Raw genomic sequence first — 18,696 nt, forward strand, 5'->3', positions numbered from 1 at the left:
AAAAAAAAAAAACACGTGCTACAATTAGCTTTATCAACAGCTTAAGTGGCGAATGGGTAGAGCGGATAACCTGTAGAGATATTACTTTACGAGGGTACTGTTCAAATTGATTTGTCCAAATGGGTCTTCTACACCGAGCTTCGTCATCTCAAGGCCCTCGTCGTCAAAGAGGAATTTAAAGGGTTCGAATGCAGCCATGAGTTAGGCCTCTTCCCATCCTTTGAAAGATTCACCATCGTCGACCATATCGAAAGCTAATTGATCGTGAAAGTAATTTATGAGTATTATTATTTACATTTTATTATATTATAAACATTTTATAAAATAAGGAGATTGAGAACATAAACAGGATAAAAAAATATCAAAAATCCTAAAATTTTCATTTTGTGTAAGGATAAAGCATCAAACAGTTCTTGGACTAGTTAGTGCATGGGTCTCCAAATGTTTAAGAGAGATCAGCCCAAGATGACTCTCGTAGGACTCATAAAATAATGACGAACCTTTGCGCCTTAATCAGCAAACTATAAATCAGCAATAAGTTTCTTTGCAAACAATTGCATTCCTGTGCAAACAAGGACAAAAGCTCCTCCGTGTACCCTTAAAGCTATACCACCAATAAGCAGTTGCGCGATTTACGATATTTGATTTACAAAACGAATCGGCACACCATAAATCCTCCCGATAAATAAAGCTCTTAGGCGCATTTAATTTTACAGTCACCATTAAAAAAAAAACCGTCCACAACGAATCCTAAAGAAATGCAACTCCGAAACCTTCGTGACCGCGCTCGGTACTGTCTCCGCTTGGGCCATATGTTTCGTGCGATACATAAAGAATGCATAAAAATTGCACCAGTGTGGTAACATTTATTTCCACGCTTTACTTTCCGGCTGCAGTGGGAGGGTGAATTAATCATAAAAAAATGCTCGCATGACGTTACCACCGCTGCCCGTGACAATGAAACAGCTCGGCCCCGGTTTGCAGCATGTGTCACCACTAATTTCAAATTAGCGTTGTTGTAGCCTTCTTGTTGCCTGTCACGCAGATAAGATACGCACAAAACAAAAATACTGCTCTTGAGGAATCTGGTCACAGCTGGGCGAGACATGAGGAGGAGACCACGGTGAGGAAGGATATCTTTCGGCGGGATTAACAGGAAATTGGTTAAAAAATGGACGTTAATTGCGTGATACGATGTTCGTCATAGGTGATCGATGGGGATCTCTCTTCAAGAGGGGGAAAGCGATAGATCGTTTCCCTGTGAAATACAATAAAATCGTTCGATTCGAAATTTTGAACTAGAAGCAAAAATCTCAACAATCCAATTGAAGAAGCGCAAAAAAAACCGGGCGGTACACTATACGCACACGCCGCCACAGTGCCATACGAGAGCTAACGAATATGGGGACGGTAAATCCGAACCCTTCGGAGACTGTTCGTGTGTACAACATGCTGATGAGGATGAGGTTCACACGTCGACACCCGTCGTCGGCTGGCTGTCGATAAGAGGCACGGGTGGCAGTGGTCTCGTTCTCGAGCGCCACCCGTGGGGGGGGGGGGGGGGGGGAAGGGGACGAACGGGCCCGGAAGGAAGCTCCGGTGGGGTGACGAAAGCTATGCTTATGCTGCGCCGTTGCTGCTGCTGCTGCTGGTGCCGCTGCCAGTGGTGGTGGTACTTCTGGTCGGCCACTCATCGTCGCATCGGCGAAAGCATAGCGTGAAAGGCATCGAGCATCGTATAAAAGCGTTTGCATTTCCGTGCGGTACTTCAGTGTCGAAGAAGCCCCGTAGCCCGAACCATAGCCGGCAGCACAGTGTCGATTGAACAGGTGGTCGTCGTTCAGGCCGTTCCGTATCAAGTCAGTGAGCTTTTAGTGAGTGATTTTTTTTCTTCCGAAGAATAGTGGTACTAAGCAAGAAAAGGCTGGAGGAGGAGAAAAGTTTAGTTTCGATTAATGTTATTAGTTTTTCGATAATTTTTAACCGACTTCAGTTCAAAAAGTGAAACGTGAACCAATTGAAACCGGCACGATCGTTTGGTGGATCATTTCCAACGCACAGCTGGTAAGTAAGGGCGTTTAGCTTCACGTTAGAATCCTAAACCTTCCACAAGAGGATAACAATTTCCTGCTGGTACTTCTTGCAAATCCTGAAGTACACGCTGCTTTCCTATCGTAACCAATGTCTCCGTAAAAGAGGACAAGCAATTAGGGAAAACGGCAAGTGGGCAGCACAAGTTTTCACGTGAAAACCAGCAAATGCCTGTAATTAAACGACGTTGCGTGCAGATACTGTTGTGCTGTTTCCCGCGAACGATCGAACGAACGATGATGATGATGATGGTTATAAAAATGGACAACAGTAGCAAAAAAAAAAAAAAACAACGGAAACCAAAGAGAAAAAGAAAAAGCTGCAGAAAATGAAGCCGAAGCTGCTTCTGCACTATGTGCGAACACGGTCAAGCTGTGCGTGAGCGATAAAACAAAAAAACAAAATGCCCAAGTTCTAAATGGGATTTGTTCTTTACCAAGCGAGCGAGAAAATTGTAAAATAACAGTTTTTAATTATAGAACAATAGAGATGGCCAGTGAACTGGAGTGCTCTCTAAATGAAACATTCTGCACGGTGCATTATTATAATAAAAAAGGACCTAAGCGAGAAAACGCATAACCTACAACAAGCCTGCACAACAGCATGAATATATTGATTATATGAAAATGCCTTTGAAGTGCAAACCTTTCGGGATGAGGTGTGTGCGAGTGTGTGCATGTGCATGTCCCCATACACGCCATGAGTGGTTACCGGTGCGTTTTCCACATTTTCATCTGCCGTTGGCATTAATAGTATTAAAATTGTTACTACAACCTCGGCCTCAGGAGTCAGCCTGTCGATTACGGGGTGGAACCTGTCAGCGCTTTACTGTGGCAGGTCGATTTAAAAAATATATTGTCACCAAAACGCTTTAAAAGCTTTCAACTCTTGCACGCCCCAGCTAGACCACACTAATGCACCCTCGGCAAAAAGAAATTAACGAACAATTAAAGGCTCAAAACACGTTTCGATCTGTAGGTTCTTCCTCAAAGCGATAGAAAACAAAAACTGATCGATCCATGATCCATGTCAGGGTTGGTGCAGTTCAAGTAAGGGAGAAAGGGCTGAGATATGACAACGTGGGTAAGGTGGGTGCATTTAAAATAGGGCTAATGATGGATGGATATTAACAATTAACCCCAAGAGACAGCCCTATGGATTTCCCAAGTTTTTCAAATTACTCTAAGTTCAAGAAGCATTCTACAGAAAAAGTGCTGCCTCTTCCTTGTTGAACGTATGGCAGTTGCTGAAAGTTTACTTAAGCGCTTGTATAACATCATCCATCTGTTCCATGATTTTCTTCACGCTTGAGAACGAAAGTTTTCTTTAATTTTACTCAAACTGCTCCTGATGCAATTTACGATCAAATAACGCTTTTGGGTAGTCCCCTATTGGACGTTATCGTCTGTTCCCCGGAGTAAGACATTGATGAGAAAAGTCAACCCGATTGTAATTGATTGTCAAGATTAACATATGAATTTTTCCTTTTAAAAAAGCAGCTTCCTTCTTTCCTCCCTGGCACTTACAAGCTTTAAAGCTGCCATTTCTGGCTTTATGTGACTTGATTTTACCCGTAGCAAAGTAGTCAGCCCTGTTTACGGAGAGGCGGTTTAGATAGGATTTGAACCCCAGTCCTGCTGAGGTTTTAAAGAAGGACGAAACACGGCGCAAGAAACACAAATAAAGGAGATTTTTAAACTGATTTTCTGAATTTTTGTGGTAGAAAACTCAGCGAAATATTTTTCTCTTTAAAAGCTGCCGAAAATAGATATAGAGTAAATGTTGATTTTTGACGCTTCAGTTCTGCGTGAGTTTTAAGCGATTTTCGACAAAAAGCCAAAATCTGGCAGTTTGATGGGTAACGTGGACATAAAATTAATTATTTGATCAAGATGATCAAGAACTTGAGCAAAGTAAAACTGGAAAAGCATTTTAATTACATTATTATCATTTTTATTGAAAAGCTGCACTGATTTGACGAAAATTGGTACAGTTACTCTAGTAGAATGAATCGCTGAGATTGTAAAGGGTCATCTAATGAAAAAGTCCTGAAAATCAGTTCTTCTTATGGTAAATGCAACAGAAAATGTAAAACGTAAATCTATTCACCCTAAAAGTAGGTGAATACCAAGTGTGTAAATTGATATCATTGGAGTCACGGATTCGAATTCCTCCTTTTGCTCCACACAGTGTGCATGTGTCTCTGGCAACAACAGTAACAACTAATCATCCGTAAGAAGTAGTCACTGACGCACCGCAGATAAAGCGAAAGTGTCGGAGGAACCATACGCTCGTGCCATACTTTACACAACTTCACGGCCATTTACAAGGATGGAATGGGGTTATGGAAAGGATGGTTAGCATGCTACCTGACCCGTAGTGGTTTAGGTTGGGCTAAGAAAACCCGAATTTCATAATACAATGTAACACCTGTTAACTTCTTGAGGACAGGCATCTACTGTTTGATGAAGAACAGGCCCAATAAAACGATTATCATAAATCCTGTCAACGTGACTGGAGAATGCGGAACGATTTGGGCAATAGTATTTCTATGCTTCTAGGTTTTTTTTGGTTTCAAATATAAAATTTTAATTCAATTACGAAAAGCGTAGAATACTTTTACACCTACATTTCCTGGCCCGAAGTTTGCTTCTTAAAGGAGTGTTTCCAGTTTCCAACGCCAACACATACTACTAGTTCTGTGCTCACCCAGCGCGTACTATCTTTCCTGTTTACGACCCTCGTAAGATTTCCATCATAAACGCTGGCACACCAGAAAAACAACACTAAGCCACAGTATTCTGCAGTACTTTGCTCCTCAGTTTTACATATGCCGCGGCGTACGCTAACCGACTGTCTCCGACCCCGTTACTGTATCGTTCAGCTTTCGACGACTTGTACCCGTTTTCCGAAGATGAACACATTCGCAATACCCTCCCACCCGATCTATGCAGCGGATTGAGCTGTGTGTTCTGGTTTCTGCTCGGGCACGTATTTGAGTTGTAAAAACAAGAAGAAACCAAAAAAAACAAGCCAGCCGTGATTTATTTACTAAAGTTACTGCGAAACGTATTTAAGCCTTCCCGGCGGTGATATGACCACGAAAATGAAAATTTCCACTCGTTACAAATGGCAGTTGGAGGAGCACGAAAGAGAAAAAGAAAGGTGGCATGATTTAGCGTGTGGGACAACATGTTTTGCTTCTGCTTATGCTTGAGAGAACGACACAATTCTTTGATGAAGTCAAGTAGGAGCTTTAAGTAGAAAGCATCCCGTTTGGTCAATTGATATTTGTACGATGAGATAGAAGGCAATTTGATTTTTGTTTCTCCTAAAGTAAAGCAAATACCGAACATTAAGATCCCGAAACATATAGGACAATCAGTAATCGATTATTGAATTTTGTCCCTTCAATATAGTTTTACTCGAAGAAATTGTAAAATTGTTGTGTTAATTTACTTCTTCATACAAGCCTTTCAACATAAGAAATTATTTACTAAAAAAGGCGAATGAAACTTATTAGAGCGCACATCAGCAGCACCTATAAGTACAATCAACAACCAGGCGTCTCCATCACAAGCGAACAGTGAAGTACCAGGCGTCTCCATCGGTAGCGTGACTCACAGTTAATCGAATTATATATATTACGAAATCTTTTTACATTTGCTTACCCTATTACGTATGGACAATATAAATAAACAATCCACATCTTATTAACACGTAAATGAACATAAATAATCCAATCGAGATTCAGCAGAAAATGTTATCTCCATAAAAAGGAAATATATTTTTACAGTCGGAATTTCCTACCCGAGCCGACCAAAGCCTAGAATTGCTAATGGAAAACTTACCACCGGTCACACCCGACTTTCAAATGCGATGCTTGGCAGTGGCATTAAAAACGCTGTATTATGCTAGAGCACTAGACCGGGCAGAGCGAGCGCGCGAGTCCATAGCGTGCGATAAGCATAAAAATGTAAAATGACTCAAGCGAGGGTTGGTAATTTCCCACCTGTTGCTGATCGTGCTGTTCAGACTGTCACACTAGAGGTGCGTGTTTGTCGAATCGCATGCAAGGAAATGTTACCGGGAAAAAAGTAAAGCGAGAGGCAGTTTGGGTATTTCCAGCGCACACTTACACAGTCGACCGGGTCACAGCTAGTGGCGACACATAAAGTGGCGTATTTATTACACGCCCCACCAGTGACGCTCTTACGCAACGGTGGAAAAGTGCATCGTCAGCTAATGTCAGCATATTAACGGTGATGTTCCCGGATATGTTGGGTCAAAACCATTTCTCGAGGCCGAACAGTAAATCACGCACCATCCAAAAAAAAAAAACCTAGCAAGCCTATCAAACACGTGAAGTGAAGTCGTCCAGAGTATCACCATAGAAACCAGCCAGCGATTGAAATGCTATTTGTTCAGCCACATTGCCATAACCGCAATTTTCGCACGCTTTACAACACCGGAGGGTAACCTCAGAATGACACTGTTTGCTTACCTTTAAGCCAACGGACAACCTCACTGATCTTTTGATGCAGAGGAAGATACGCTTCTTTTCTCACACTCACACACCTTGCCACGGAGACTTTGTTTGCACTCTTCAAACGCACGCGAGAACACTAAGCAACGAACCCTCCTCTCCGCGGGAGTCCGAAGCAACCGAAAGCACGGCCTGCTGACGTATTCGTGTTTGATTTATTGTTGAGTGGTGCGTTTTGGGGGCCTCGTATGCCCGGAAGCGATTCCGATCGAACCACGGGTTGGTGTGGGTTGGTTGGTTGGCTGCGTTGCGTTTTGAGTGATTGATTTGAGTTTTGCCGTGAAGGAGATTTTGCAACAGGCTCGAGAAATGAATGAATTTACTGGTGGCCCGGTGGCCTACGGCGGTACGTTGGTGTGGGATAATGTGATAAAAAATTAATCACCCCTGACCATGCTTAACACTACTGGGCCTGTATGTGGTTGGTAGTGGAGTTGCAAAATCAGTCAAATTTATGATACAATCTACAAGGGATGCCTAACATAACTAAAGTCGATATAGGCATGGAAAATTAGGAAAAAAAATTGAATAAAAGAAGATAAAAAGATAATTTAAAATATTTCACAAGGTTGAAAGATAAAAGAGCACATATGTTGGCATTCATGAAACTGTTTTGAAGTTTAGAAATTCTTGTTCTTTGGAAAATTCTTTTTCCGGATTAAATGACATTTTTTCCAACGAAATAAACTTTTCAACACTGAAGAAGACTCTTGAAAAATGCAATCAAATCGATTTACAAGGATTTCAAACCAACAAAGCACTTTGTTTCGGCTTAATCATCCCTTACCTGTAATTTTATCGGTAAATTTGGCTGAAGGCAACCCGATACGAGCCCTGTCTCTAAAAACCAATTATGCTGGTGCTGATGCACGCAAAACCTCTCGAAGCGGGCTTCGAGAAAGATTGTCGATCGCTCATCAAAGCTGCGTTCAAGCGTTCCGACAAACACACACATACACCAGAATGCTAAGGATGTGTCATCTGACGCTGATGCTTGGCTGAACGACTGACCGAAGGAAAATAACGCACGATCGCACCCTCGGTATTGGGTGGGTTGATGTTGTTGAGTGAAAAATTATTACATCCGCCCATTTGACGTTTCCGGTGTCGATGCTGCCGTACGAACGGACCGGGCCGGCAAGCTACATGCAACAGGTGGCACTACGGTACGTAGAGAAGCGGGATTTATGGTTTGTTGGATGAATTTTCATTTGCATCGAAGTATAAATCATCCCAACATGGTGGTGGTTGACGGTGGGGGGGGGGGTGGGGGGGGGGGGGGTGGGGGGGGGGTTAGGGGTTGCTATTTGGGGGCGTAATTTTGCAAAGCCACGACTGGGTGAAGACCACACAATGCTTTCACACTGCCGAATTTATTTTTTTACCACGAAACACAACTGTAAAGGATCAATCTACTTACGCGAACTAATTATTAGTTTAGCGAACGAAAAGGCTATCTCTCTCTCACAAACGAAGGCCTCGCTGTCGCGACAGTTGGATGGGATCCTATGTGGTTTTTGTGCTGTAAAATAGTGCCCAGTTAATAACAGGACACAGGACGATGCTACCCGGTGCATTCTACCGGTGTCCGGAGCTATTGGAGGTGGGAACATGGGCTTCACACTGGCCTTGTCCGTGACCGAAGCCACAAATTATATTATCCACCGAGAGTACATTAGCCACGCCAGAGGATGTAGTGCCGCTGGGTTACCTTGTCGTTGCGAGCTACCTTAGAGCGCGCCTTTTTGCTGGTTCGCCAGAAGGTGCTGCACGTGGCCAAAGGCTCAAAGACAAAACTATTTATGGCATTTATGGCATGTGAATTGGATGGCAAGAGAGAGAAAGAGCTGTGTCCTATAAAGTGTCCTCGCCAGGTCGATGCTCACACGGCTAATTTCTTAGCTTCCTGTCAATTGCAATGGAGAGTGGCAGTGGAAAAACAAACCATTGGGAAGGATCATATTTTTATTACATGCCGATGGTCTATTAGAACTTGCAAGAAGAAGGACCATTTTATATTCTGTACATTAAAACAAATTTTGTGAATTTATAACCAAATAAAGAAATAAATCAATTGAAGAAACATTTTTTCCACTAAACGCACCACACCGGGTCGGCATAGTTAAAGTGATGGAACCCATCGACTCCGACCTCCGGCTGGCTGGGTTTGGTTTCGGTGCGGCAAAAATAAATAATTAAGTCACACCTAAACACCAACACCGTCCGCGCAACGGGTCAGTCGGTCAGGACGCGGCAGAATCCGTATCAATAAAAGCGCAACTAGTTTCGATTGTCTGACCAAAGTCCCACGAAATGGTTCCTTGGGGAGGCATTAGGCAAATGGTAAATGGTTGGTTGGTTTTTGCCTTGAATTAATTGAACGTTATGTATTAACCTCGAAACGAACTACTTTCCTGGCCGCGTGGTAGTTCCAGGGAAATACTTTAATTTGCTTGTGCTGTAGGGCAAACCGTGTAACAATTGAGTTTTGCGTTGGGATAGTGACAGTGATTCGTATGGTTGGTTGGTTGGTTGGTTAGTTTGTAGCACCTTTGTGCCTCTCGGCTTTATTCGTGTCAGTTAAAACACTTTTAAATCACATGGCATTGATGCATTGGCACGACCTCTTGACCATGAGGGATAACCGCCTGTCATTTCTGGCTTACTAGACTAGAATTATATCACGTAGTTGGATAGTCAGTCCTTACTAGGAGAGACGGTTTAGATTGGATGTGAACCCCGGTCCTGCCGTGTGAAGACCGGCGCCGTTGTTGTCGCTACCACCGAGCAGCCCATATAATATTACTATTGGTATATTGTATGATGCTAATATGAAGCGGTATAATATTGAATCGCCACTATGAAGCATTGTGACCATATATTTCCCATTGTTGAATTCTAAAATACATTTGACCGGGCAGACCTTTGATATGAATAATAACACATTTTTGGCAAAGTTGAGGAAGAAAATAGTAAAGTTCAATCTGTCGAATGATTAAATCGATCATGAATAATTGTTTAAAGGTTGAAAAAAGTGATACAAACAAGTGGTTCTATATATTACAACAATATGACGTGAATTGCTTAGGTTATGTCAAATGTCAAGTCCGCTTATCGTTTTCAAAATGAAAACACTTCTTATATGGAAAATTCTTAAAGTTTTAGCAGTACGTTTAGTAAAAAGTTTAGTAAAAAGTTTTAGCAATACGGCCAGGCCGTTCTTTAAGAATAAAAAAAAACAAAAAAAATCTTTAAGTTTTAAGCATGAAAAAGCTTTGAAATTTTAGAAAATTTAATTAATATTCCTTTTATAAATGGAAATAATTTTAAAATGCCATTAAAATAGTTAAAAAGACGATGGTGTCGAACCGATGGCGAATCCCATATTCGGCGACGTTGAATAAGGCCAGAAGGGTTGGTTGGCATTCACCCTTCGGTAGCAGCACGGGCGACGGGACCGGGTGTATGGGAATTGAGCTTTAAATGCATTGTTTAAAGTAAAAAAACCTGTACATTAAGCTAGGCTCTATCAATGAACCGAGCATGCTCGGGCCAAGGCAAACACCAGTTAAGGAAATGCCCTTTACTCATTGTACGGCATCACATCAGCATAAGAGATGCTGATCCTACAATCCTTACAATCCTTCTTACTTAATAATATATAACATAAATAAATTATATAAAGCTACCTGCCTGTATTAAGCTACCTTAACCAACTAAAAAAGTTTAAATGAATTAACGATTCAATTTAAAAGCTAGAATTTTAAAACTTCCGTTCACCGACACGTACGTGTCTCATTTAAACGAATTAAATCTAATGGAGGGAAAGTGTTTTAAAGTGTGCTCAGTAGAAAAAAAAACTCCCTTTCAAGTGTTATGTTTTCGGTTGGAATAAAATAAAAAGGACAATTTTCAGCCCTTCGGTGGACTTTGGTACAGAAGCCACTTGAAACCGGACACACGTGTGTGAGTCCACAGTCGATGGGTTTAATCGTCGTGTCTCCGTGACGCACGATTGAAGTCCGAGATGGAAAAGTGTTCCGAATCGGGCTAGAAAAAGTGGAAAAGGTATTGTTGTCACTGGCGGAAGCGGTAAAACCACGAGTAGCTCGCTTAAAGGACTTTGCCACATTGTTGCTCTTGGCTCTCGGTACTCCTCTGTACGTCGGTGAGATGTTTGTTTCATTTTTCTGCTCACAAAAACGCACTTTTTAGTTTTCGATTTTTCCAAAATCAACCAATGGCTTGTGACTTAGAAGTTCCGGTTATCGGAAATGTTAATTAACTTACTTAATGGAAGCATTTTCTAGTTCCTCCTAGCTCTGAGTCGTTCTACCTCGCAGCTCACGGTTCTTCAATTCGAGAACAATTTAACGCGGCTGCGAACAAATCAACACACGACACAAGGAAGCACGCCAAATGCTGCTAAAAAGCGAATCTAAAGGTAGTTTTCCCCAGTTGCAAGAACCGCGCACTGCTGCTCTTAAAATCGCAATGAACTGTGGCATGTCAAGATGGTGGCACACACGCATTTGCCACTCTGCTCACGTCATTCAGCTCAGGTTTTCGAGCACAAATTTCACTAATTGAAGGCCATATCGAAGGGTGGAAGGCTTAGTGTGTGGGGGATGTTTTTTTTGTTTCGAACCCCATTCCAGCTCTCGTACTTGTACGCGTTGACACACAGGGAATTAGTTTAATTCCGTACAAGCCTAATTGTTGCTGTTACTATTGTGGGTTTTTTTGTGGGGGGATCGAGTGAAGGATTTTCTAACGGGTGATAAAACTTTAAACTAATCCATTTCGGCAATGGCACTGGGCAGGGGGAGGGGGGAAGGGATTTACGATTAGGCTAATTAGTTTGGGCAACCATTCACAGCTATTCACAGGACGAATCTCCTGAGATTAGTCTAACCGTCCGGGGTCGTAATTGGTGGGGCAAATTGGTGGTACATAAATTTTAAACCATTTTATCTTTTTTTCGGGTGTTGCTCCGGCCGGCCACTCGTACTCGTGACACACGTTCCAATGACCTTCCCTTATTGGACTATTTTTTTTTGTTCCGAGCCGGCGGTTAATGTGTGTAAAGCATGCGTGTTGTGGTCTGTGTGCGTCATGGTGCTATCATTTTATCTGTCGGCACCGGTTCGAGCGCGAGCTAGCACGAAACGTTAACCAAAAATCCCACTATTTTACGTGCCTGCCAGCTCACCAGAGTGTTCAGAAGCATAATTTTAAGCTTCGGGTTTTGGGTTTTTTGTTTTGTACCACTATTTTGATTGTTCGCGGTTTGATGCCGGGTGAGCAAATTACAAACAAATGCGAGTGGAGTGATATGGATGGGCAGGAAACAGTGATGAAACAGCAACTTAGAAGTGGAATGCATACTTTCCCCTTAGAACTATGTTTGGTTAACAACAATTATTTTCATTTTCGAAGGAATGTTTTGCAATTTGCAACGCTCGTTGGTCAGACTTGTCAGAAATGTAGTTCCTAAACTGGTGGTAAAATTATTGTTAAATTACTCAACATGAATAATTGCTAATATGAATAGCTCGGAGCTATACACTGGTACCGGTGACTTTCAACTCAATTGCTCTAATTGACACTACCCACGTTAACACTCTCAATACAAAAGCCCTTTCTCGCAGATCCCCTAAAGGAAGATTAAAATTGTAAAACGACACGTGGCTTGTCTAAAACAATGATGCCATCAATCCTTCCATTGCTCAGCCATTACGCTTCAGTCGCCACAGGAGTAACAAACAATAATATTGACACTGGCAGTAATTAATCCGGAACCAGATATCTTTCGTTCGGTAAGGCAAGGTACCAAGAATTTCGAAACAATTCCTTTGAAAACATTCCAAAAAAACGGCGGAGGAGGTCAAATATTGGTGGACAGCATTAAGCGGACCGGTATTTTGCTTTCATTTGCATTTGTGTGTGCTCGTGCGGATTGTTGACGATCGGTAAGGTGACACTGGTCCCAGCATAATGGCTGTTAACTGTACATAAATATGAACAATTTAATCGAATTTTAGACGAGATACAAAATAATTGGTAAAAATTAGGATCAAACTCATAATAATAATATTATATGAAACAAAATTTCAAGTTTATAAATTAAAATGAGTTAATGAAATTAAGTTCAAGTTAATAAATACAGGGTTTTTCAGTTGATAAGGCAATAGCATCCATTTTTACGGGAAGCTTCTTCGATGAAATGGCAAACAAAGCTATATGGTTCATATGGAAACGGCTTCGGATGGCAAGGAAATCAAATACCTTCTATTGTAATGTCCTCAGATGATATTCTCATAGTAGCCGTTGATATTCTACACATCCTTTCAGCGCTCAGGTAAGTGTGTGCAATATCAACGGCTACTATAACAATATCATCTGAGGACATTAGAATAAAAAGTCATAAGAAGCCGTTTCCATATCAATTAGCTTTGTTTGCCATTTCATCTAAGGTGCCTGCCATAAAAATGGATGCTATTGCCTTATCAACTGAAAACCCCTGTAATATACAATCAATTATATGTTATCTATTTCAAAAGCAGAAGTTTTTTTTCTATAAAGAATTAAATTGCAATAATGCAGGAACAAAGACGCAAATCGGTTTAAATTTTAAGTTTTGCTAGTGCTCTAAAAGTTTGTATCACACAAACCTATTTTAGAACTATTTTCAACGTATTAGCATTACCAATTACACCACAGGATTAAATACGCAATTCCCAAAATGACACTTGTAAGGATCTATATTCAAACATTAGCTTATTAAGGGGAGCAAAAACAAAAAAACACGTGAACAAACATCAAATGAACATTCAATAAAAGACTTCAACGAATGCTAAAATTAGAATAGATCCATTTTCAAACGTACCGAGCTTGAATTCAATTGACACCGGGGCTACGGGACACATCTAAACTAAGCCTAAAATCGATTCCGGCAAGTGGTACATACCGAACGAAAGGTGATTATTGGTGCGCCTGGGAGGCCTGCCAAATGAGCCGGATAAACGACACCACTTCCGTTCCGGAGAAGAATGCCTACCGTTGCGTGTAATACGATCGCGCATTAGGTGGGGGTCCTAGTTACGGTGGTTAATTGTTGTAGGGCGCGCTAAAGGCTTCCCACACAGAATCAATTCTCTGGCCTGGTCTAACACATTCCACAGCCACTTTTTATCGTAATTGGCTTCCAGTGGTTTGTGCCTGTTGCTGGAAGCTTCTAATGCTTTAAGTAGGAAATGGCCACCAACCGAAGAGAAGGAGGTGTGCAATTTTCAACCGATTACATGCTGATTGTAGGGTGCAGCAATCGTATGCATGCATGAGATACATTGGTTAAACACTATTTTTACACCGTTTTTTTCTTCTCGTGGTCGGTGTTAGTTGAGTGGAAATTCATATGGCTGCTCGAACGGAAAAAAGCGAGGCGATTTTATTAAGCAAACAATTTTTAAATTAATTTCCCAATCGTCTCGGTTTAGATTCGATTTTTTATTACCCCTTTCCCTTTACAGCTGTGTTTTCCAGGTTCCGTACCACAGGAGGGAAGCAAGTAAAACAACAGAAAAAGGGAAGATTACCATGACCTGGCGAACGATGAAACCTTTGGGCCGCGAGCAATCTTCTTCAGCCTTCTGCATCAGCACCACCGTCGGGCTGGTCCTGTTCGGGGCGCTCGTCCTGGCGGCGGTCACCGACGCTGATCCGATGGTGGATAGTGCCAGCAGCTTGTACGGTGGCGATAACAAGCGTAAGTTGATCGGCGCGGATTGAAAGCGAATGCGTTTTTAACACGGTTTATCCGATGAGGCGGAAAATGAAGTACCCTTCCTTCACAAACAACCAATAACCCGTTCTTGTTATTAAGACCTAATTTTTCACGACGAAAAAGAAGTTTGTTTCCAGTGAATCAAGTTCGACAATCTCTGTGGTGGTTTTTGGTTCATTTTATTGATTGCAATCATTAGCGTTGTCCATAAATCTTTTCTATCGTGGATAGGGATAAGAAAAACAAGCATCAACATGGTTTGTGATTTATTCGATCTGCTCAGTGATAAGCGGTTTTATCACACACAAACCGGCTAGCGATTGGCAGATATTGCCGGCCATTAGGGGCACGGTGGCACCAATAAGTGAATTGGGAAGGACACTTTGCATTATTATAATTTTTATATTCAGTTTTATATTAAGTGCAATCAAGTCACCGAAAGCCAGAAATGGCAAGGCGAGACCTTTAGACTACATATCTAAGAGTAGAATTCAAAGTATATTTTAAAACAATTTGCGAGAGTGATCGTCATCAATTAAATTCGGATTTTTGATGATACATTTTCCTATCTTTCTAAGTAGGGAGATTTTTATAAAGGATTGTTCAGTTTATCCAATCTTTTTAACTAGCTGCCTCAGAATATTTATGTGGTGGCCAAAAAAGTAACGATTTATTATATCTCGATACTCATTTCCAGACAAAAAAAATTTAAGCTAGCTCCTAAACATTGGTAAACAAGGAGAAAATAAATAAAAACGAAAATAGTATTACTTCCCGGTAATTTAATATTAAATTCCACTCATGTCCAACCGCTGCCCCATAGTGCTTGATAGCAAACGGTAAAAAGTGTTTCCTTTTTTTTGCTTATCTGTCCTGGCGTGGAGGAGAAATTGATTCCATGCAAACATAAAGGGAAGCATATTTAATGCGCTAGTGCTGTTTCCAGTGTAGTCGATGTAGAAACATTAAATAGAAGTAACGTACCTGGCGTAATCCAGCTCGGTGGATTATTATATTTCTTTGGCGCGCATCAAACAAATCTACCCGACCCGAGGGCATTAGATTTCGCGCAAACATTTGCCTGCCGGTTTTGTGCGTTTGCTTCTCTCGCTTTTATAATCATTTCAATTCCGCTTCATCCCGCCAGATGCGAACGATAAGCGTCCGTTCTTCGTGGGCAGCCGGTACGGCCGATCGCACGTGTACGGTGCGAAGGATCTGCGGCAGGTGAACGTGGTACCGCGCAACGATCGCTTTTTCCTCGGCTCCCGGTACGGCAAACGGTCCGACCTGACGAAGGAAATCGAATCCGACAGCAATAATGGGATTGCCGAGCTGACCTATCTCGCCTGCCTGCATACGGGCGTGTCGAACCTTTACCGATGCTACAGGTACCTTTGAAATGTGAACCGCCACCACCAACACGCTGCGCCACACGCGGTTTCATTTCTTTGTTCTTTTAACCACTTTTAGTCGTGATTCGTCCTCGGGTGCACTACACCAGCAAGACGCGGATCAGTACGATCAGCAATCGCAGCAACACCAGTTCAACGAGAATGGCGACCTATCGGAAAAGTAATCAAAGCAACCGGGGTACGATCCATGCAACTAGCCTACTGCTGCTGTTACTACTACTACCACTACCACTATTGCTACTACTAGTACTACAATGGGAAGCGGTACCGATCGTCAAATCTTCAAACGCTATAACATATTTTCTTCCCTCATTCATATGGCAAGCAAAAAAAAATGACAAACGAAAGAAAGCCAATGTAAAGAAAGCCCCTTACTAAATAGCATAATAATGTAACCTCAATATACAGTATGGTGGCACACAGTGCACGTTGTGCATATTTCCAATCCGTACACAGGGCAGCAGGGGCAAATGGAGGACGATGGAGGAAGCAGGCGGGACGGGCGAACAGGGTTTCAGTTGTTAGCAGCAGTTTCCGTTGCCGTGTTCCGTGGCTGGTGAGGATGATTGCGGGGAGGCGGGTTTTCGGCTCGCAAGACGGCAGTACTGGGCGGGAAAGAACATTGAGCAAGAACTAAATGGTAGCGTCAGAACTATCAAAGGCTGGGTAGCTTTTGCTCGATGTCTTTCGTACGATCATGTCTGTTATGAAGTATTAACACTTTAATCGAATAATGATAACCTAGATAATGTACCGTGTAAGGCAGGATGAAGGATCGTAGCGGAACACAGCAGATACGTACGCAAATGCCGAGCCGATGGTTAGCTTGTTTGCTTTTCCGATCATGTGTACAATGTTAGGTTCATTTATTTTACCACACAACCAACTGATTTACAAGTTCTGTCCCACTTTCCAACACACACGCGTACGATCTAACAAGTACATCGATTTAAGTATGACGTGCGGGTTTGCAGAACCAAAGACACATGCAACATACAGAAGAAACATTCAGAACCATGTTATCTCGTCGGCACTGTTCTTGTAAAATAGCATTATACTGTAAAAAATAAATATTAGTGCTCTGGAAAAAAAACCCCCCCGGTGTTTTGTCTCCTTTTTCTATCGGCCTTTTGAAGCGTAAACTATAAAGCACCGTGGTGAAAGTCCATCGTCCCGTAACCTTACTAGATTCCGACGCACTTGTAATCCCGTCTGTTGGGCTACCGTTTCCAGGTAGCACATGCGATCGAGCAGTATCACGTTTTCGCAGATTGACTGTGGAGGACATTTAATTTGTGGTTAAGAGTGTAAGAAGAAAATGGTTGCTGACGTACCTGTAGGCAAGTTTGAAGGCACTCAATGTATTCCGCTAGCTTTGGACCATCTGTTCCATACTTTTCCAGCAACGCAGATAGCCTTTCCCTATGCTGTTCCGTCCATCGAGTCTCACGGGAAACCTGGTCAAATTCTTTAAGCAGCTTGAATTGTTCCAGCATGTTATCTACGGTGGTTACTTCCGGCACTACATTTAGCTTGCCGACTCGAACCGATTCATCCTGCTCTAACACGGCGTCAATCAATCCGCGACGAAACATTATCCGGCCGTGCTGGAGATGTTGCTCAACCGTTCGTTCCTTCCAGCGAGCGGACGTTTGCTGACAACCGAGTCGTAAGAAAGATCGACAAATTATCCCCCGTTTACCATCCTCGCTCAGCAAGGCTCGGAGTTGTTGGCTGAGAGGAAAGTTTAGAAACTCGTTCGGTACCGTTTCGTCTCGCGGTACCATTCGGTGGTAGCAGCATGGCATAATCGTGAGACTTTTGACCCATTCGCAGCGCAAGAAACAGTTAATGGCCGTTATGGAAAGATCGGCACAAGCGTGCAGACCAACCACGGCAGCTGGCAGCTGTTGGTGGGTGCCAAACCGGATGTTGCGCTCTTGTTCGATAAAGCCGTACGAATCTTCAGTTATGAAATGATGACAGTATTGTACTGCTTTCGTTTTGTGAACCGACAGACGGTTGTTGCACGTTTGTACAAGGGTTGCGTTTCCTTCGATTCCAAGCACATTTGCACCGCATCGTTCGTGGATAAGTTCACTCAGATAACCCTGCAAAAGAGGTCCAAAATTAAGCGAATGGTTGTAATAGGATATTAAACTACCACCTTCTTACCAAACCACTTCCGAAATCAACATACAACGTTGTATTCGCTCGACATTGTACCGATTCGATGAAGCTACAGAGATTATCTATTTCGTACGCTTTTTTCGCATTGATTCCTTTTCGTGCCGGCTTTTGGCGATTGTCTTTGTGTGGCACGTTATCATGCTGGTCGTACTGCACTTGAAGCTGCGTCACTTGCAATAGGAATTCTCGAAAGGAATCGCACCACGTGTCCTGGGGATGAGGATAGAGAAATTCCTATTAAAAAAGGCCTGAATAATGCATTTGGTGTGATCAGATAGAAAGTCTCACCTTGATAAATCCTAAAGGTATTTGGTTGAACTCCTCGTTCGATACAGCATTCAGATCGGCGATCCATTGTTGGGGCAATTCTTCCAACACACCGCTTCGTATAAACTTGGTATTATTGTAACAGAATATCCACTTATATTTAGCCAAGAACTGTACTGCCCTTACAAAGTAATCCACATAATTAAACGGACTAGTTTCGGTAAACCGGAACATTGCATTGGAATGAAAGCAGATGTGTTTGTTTACATCCGCAACCGCGGCACATTTTGACGTTTCTCGATGTAGAAAACGGTTCGAATTTTAAAACACGGTAATTTAAATTTAATTGCACGTGTTGAAACTATTTTTGTTTCCATAAACCAATTTAATTTCCTGCTTTG

General features: G+C 42.2%; 2 protein-coding genes across 6 annotated transcripts; one reads left to right on the forward strand and one right to left on the reverse strand.

The window, feature by feature from the left end:
* Positions 1 to 1,751: 1,751 nt before the first annotated feature.
* LOC118513478 (RYamide neuropeptides) lies at positions 1,752 to 16,931 on the forward strand. Of its 5 annotated transcripts, none has more exons than XM_036059273.1 (5): positions 1,756 to 1,906; positions 1,966 to 2,064; positions 14,170 to 14,405; positions 15,571 to 15,814; positions 15,897 to 16,931. In XM_036059273.1, exons 3-5 carry the CDS (start codon positions 14,237 to 14,239, stop codon positions 16,000 to 16,002), a joined length of 519 nt encoding a protein of 172 aa, XP_035915166.1. In that variant the 5' UTR covers positions 1,756 to 1,906; positions 1,966 to 2,064; positions 14,170 to 14,236; the 3' UTR covers positions 16,003 to 16,931. The 5 variants fall into 5 exon arrangements, with proteins under 5 accessions (XP_035915165.1, XP_035915166.1, XP_035915168.1 ...); XM_036059275.1 differs by having other exon boundaries at positions 1,994 to 2,064; XM_036059274.1 differs by having other exon boundaries at positions 1,758 to 1,874.
* On the reverse strand, positions 16,660 to 18,571 carry LOC118513477 (protein RRNAD1-like). The gene is made up of 4 exons (XM_036059271.1): positions 18,317 to 18,571; positions 18,014 to 18,238; positions 17,173 to 17,949; positions 16,660 to 17,113 (listed from the first exon to the last, which is right to left on the reverse strand). Exons 1-4 carry the CDS (start codon positions 18,527 to 18,529, stop codon positions 16,958 to 16,960), a joined length of 1,371 nt encoding a protein of 456 aa, XP_035915164.1. The 5' UTR covers positions 18,530 to 18,571; the 3' UTR covers positions 16,660 to 16,957.
* Between the last annotated feature and the right edge of the window lie 125 nt (positions 18,572 to 18,696).

The sequence above is a fragment of the Anopheles stephensi genome, chromosome 3 (genome assembly GCF_013141755.1).
Source record: "Anopheles stephensi strain Indian chromosome 3, UCI_ANSTEP_V1.0, whole genome shotgun sequence".
Classification (NCBI taxonomy): Eukaryota; Metazoa; Arthropoda; class Insecta; order Diptera; family Culicidae; genus Anopheles; species Anopheles stephensi.

Excerpts from the sequence above, each read along its gene's own strand:
- LOC118513477 (XM_036059271.1), bottom strand. The coding sequence starts at position 18,529 with ATGTTCCGGTTTACCGAAACTAGTCCGTTTAATTATGTGGATTACTTT. Across the intron at positions 17,950-18,013 it reads TTGATTTCGGAAGTGGTTTG|GGTTATCTGAGTGAACTTAT; the intron begins GTAAGAAGGTGG and ends CCTCTTTTGCAG. Across the intron at positions 17,114-17,172 it reads GCCTTCAAACTTGCCTACAG|TCAATCTGCGAAAACGTGAT; the intron begins GTACGTCAGCAA and ends TGTCCTCCACAG.
- LOC118513478 (XM_036059272.1), top strand. The coding sequence starts at position 14,237 with ATGACCTGGCGAACGATGAAACCTTTGGGCCGCGAGCAATCTTCTTCA. Across the intron at positions 14,406-15,570 it reads GTACGGTGGCGATAACAAGC|ATGCGAACGATAAGCGTCCG; the intron begins GTAAGTTGATCG and ends TCATCCCGCCAG. Across the intron at positions 15,815-15,896 it reads AACCTTTACCGATGCTACAG|TCGTGATTCGTCCTCGGGTG; the intron begins GTACCTTTGAAA and ends AACCACTTTTAG.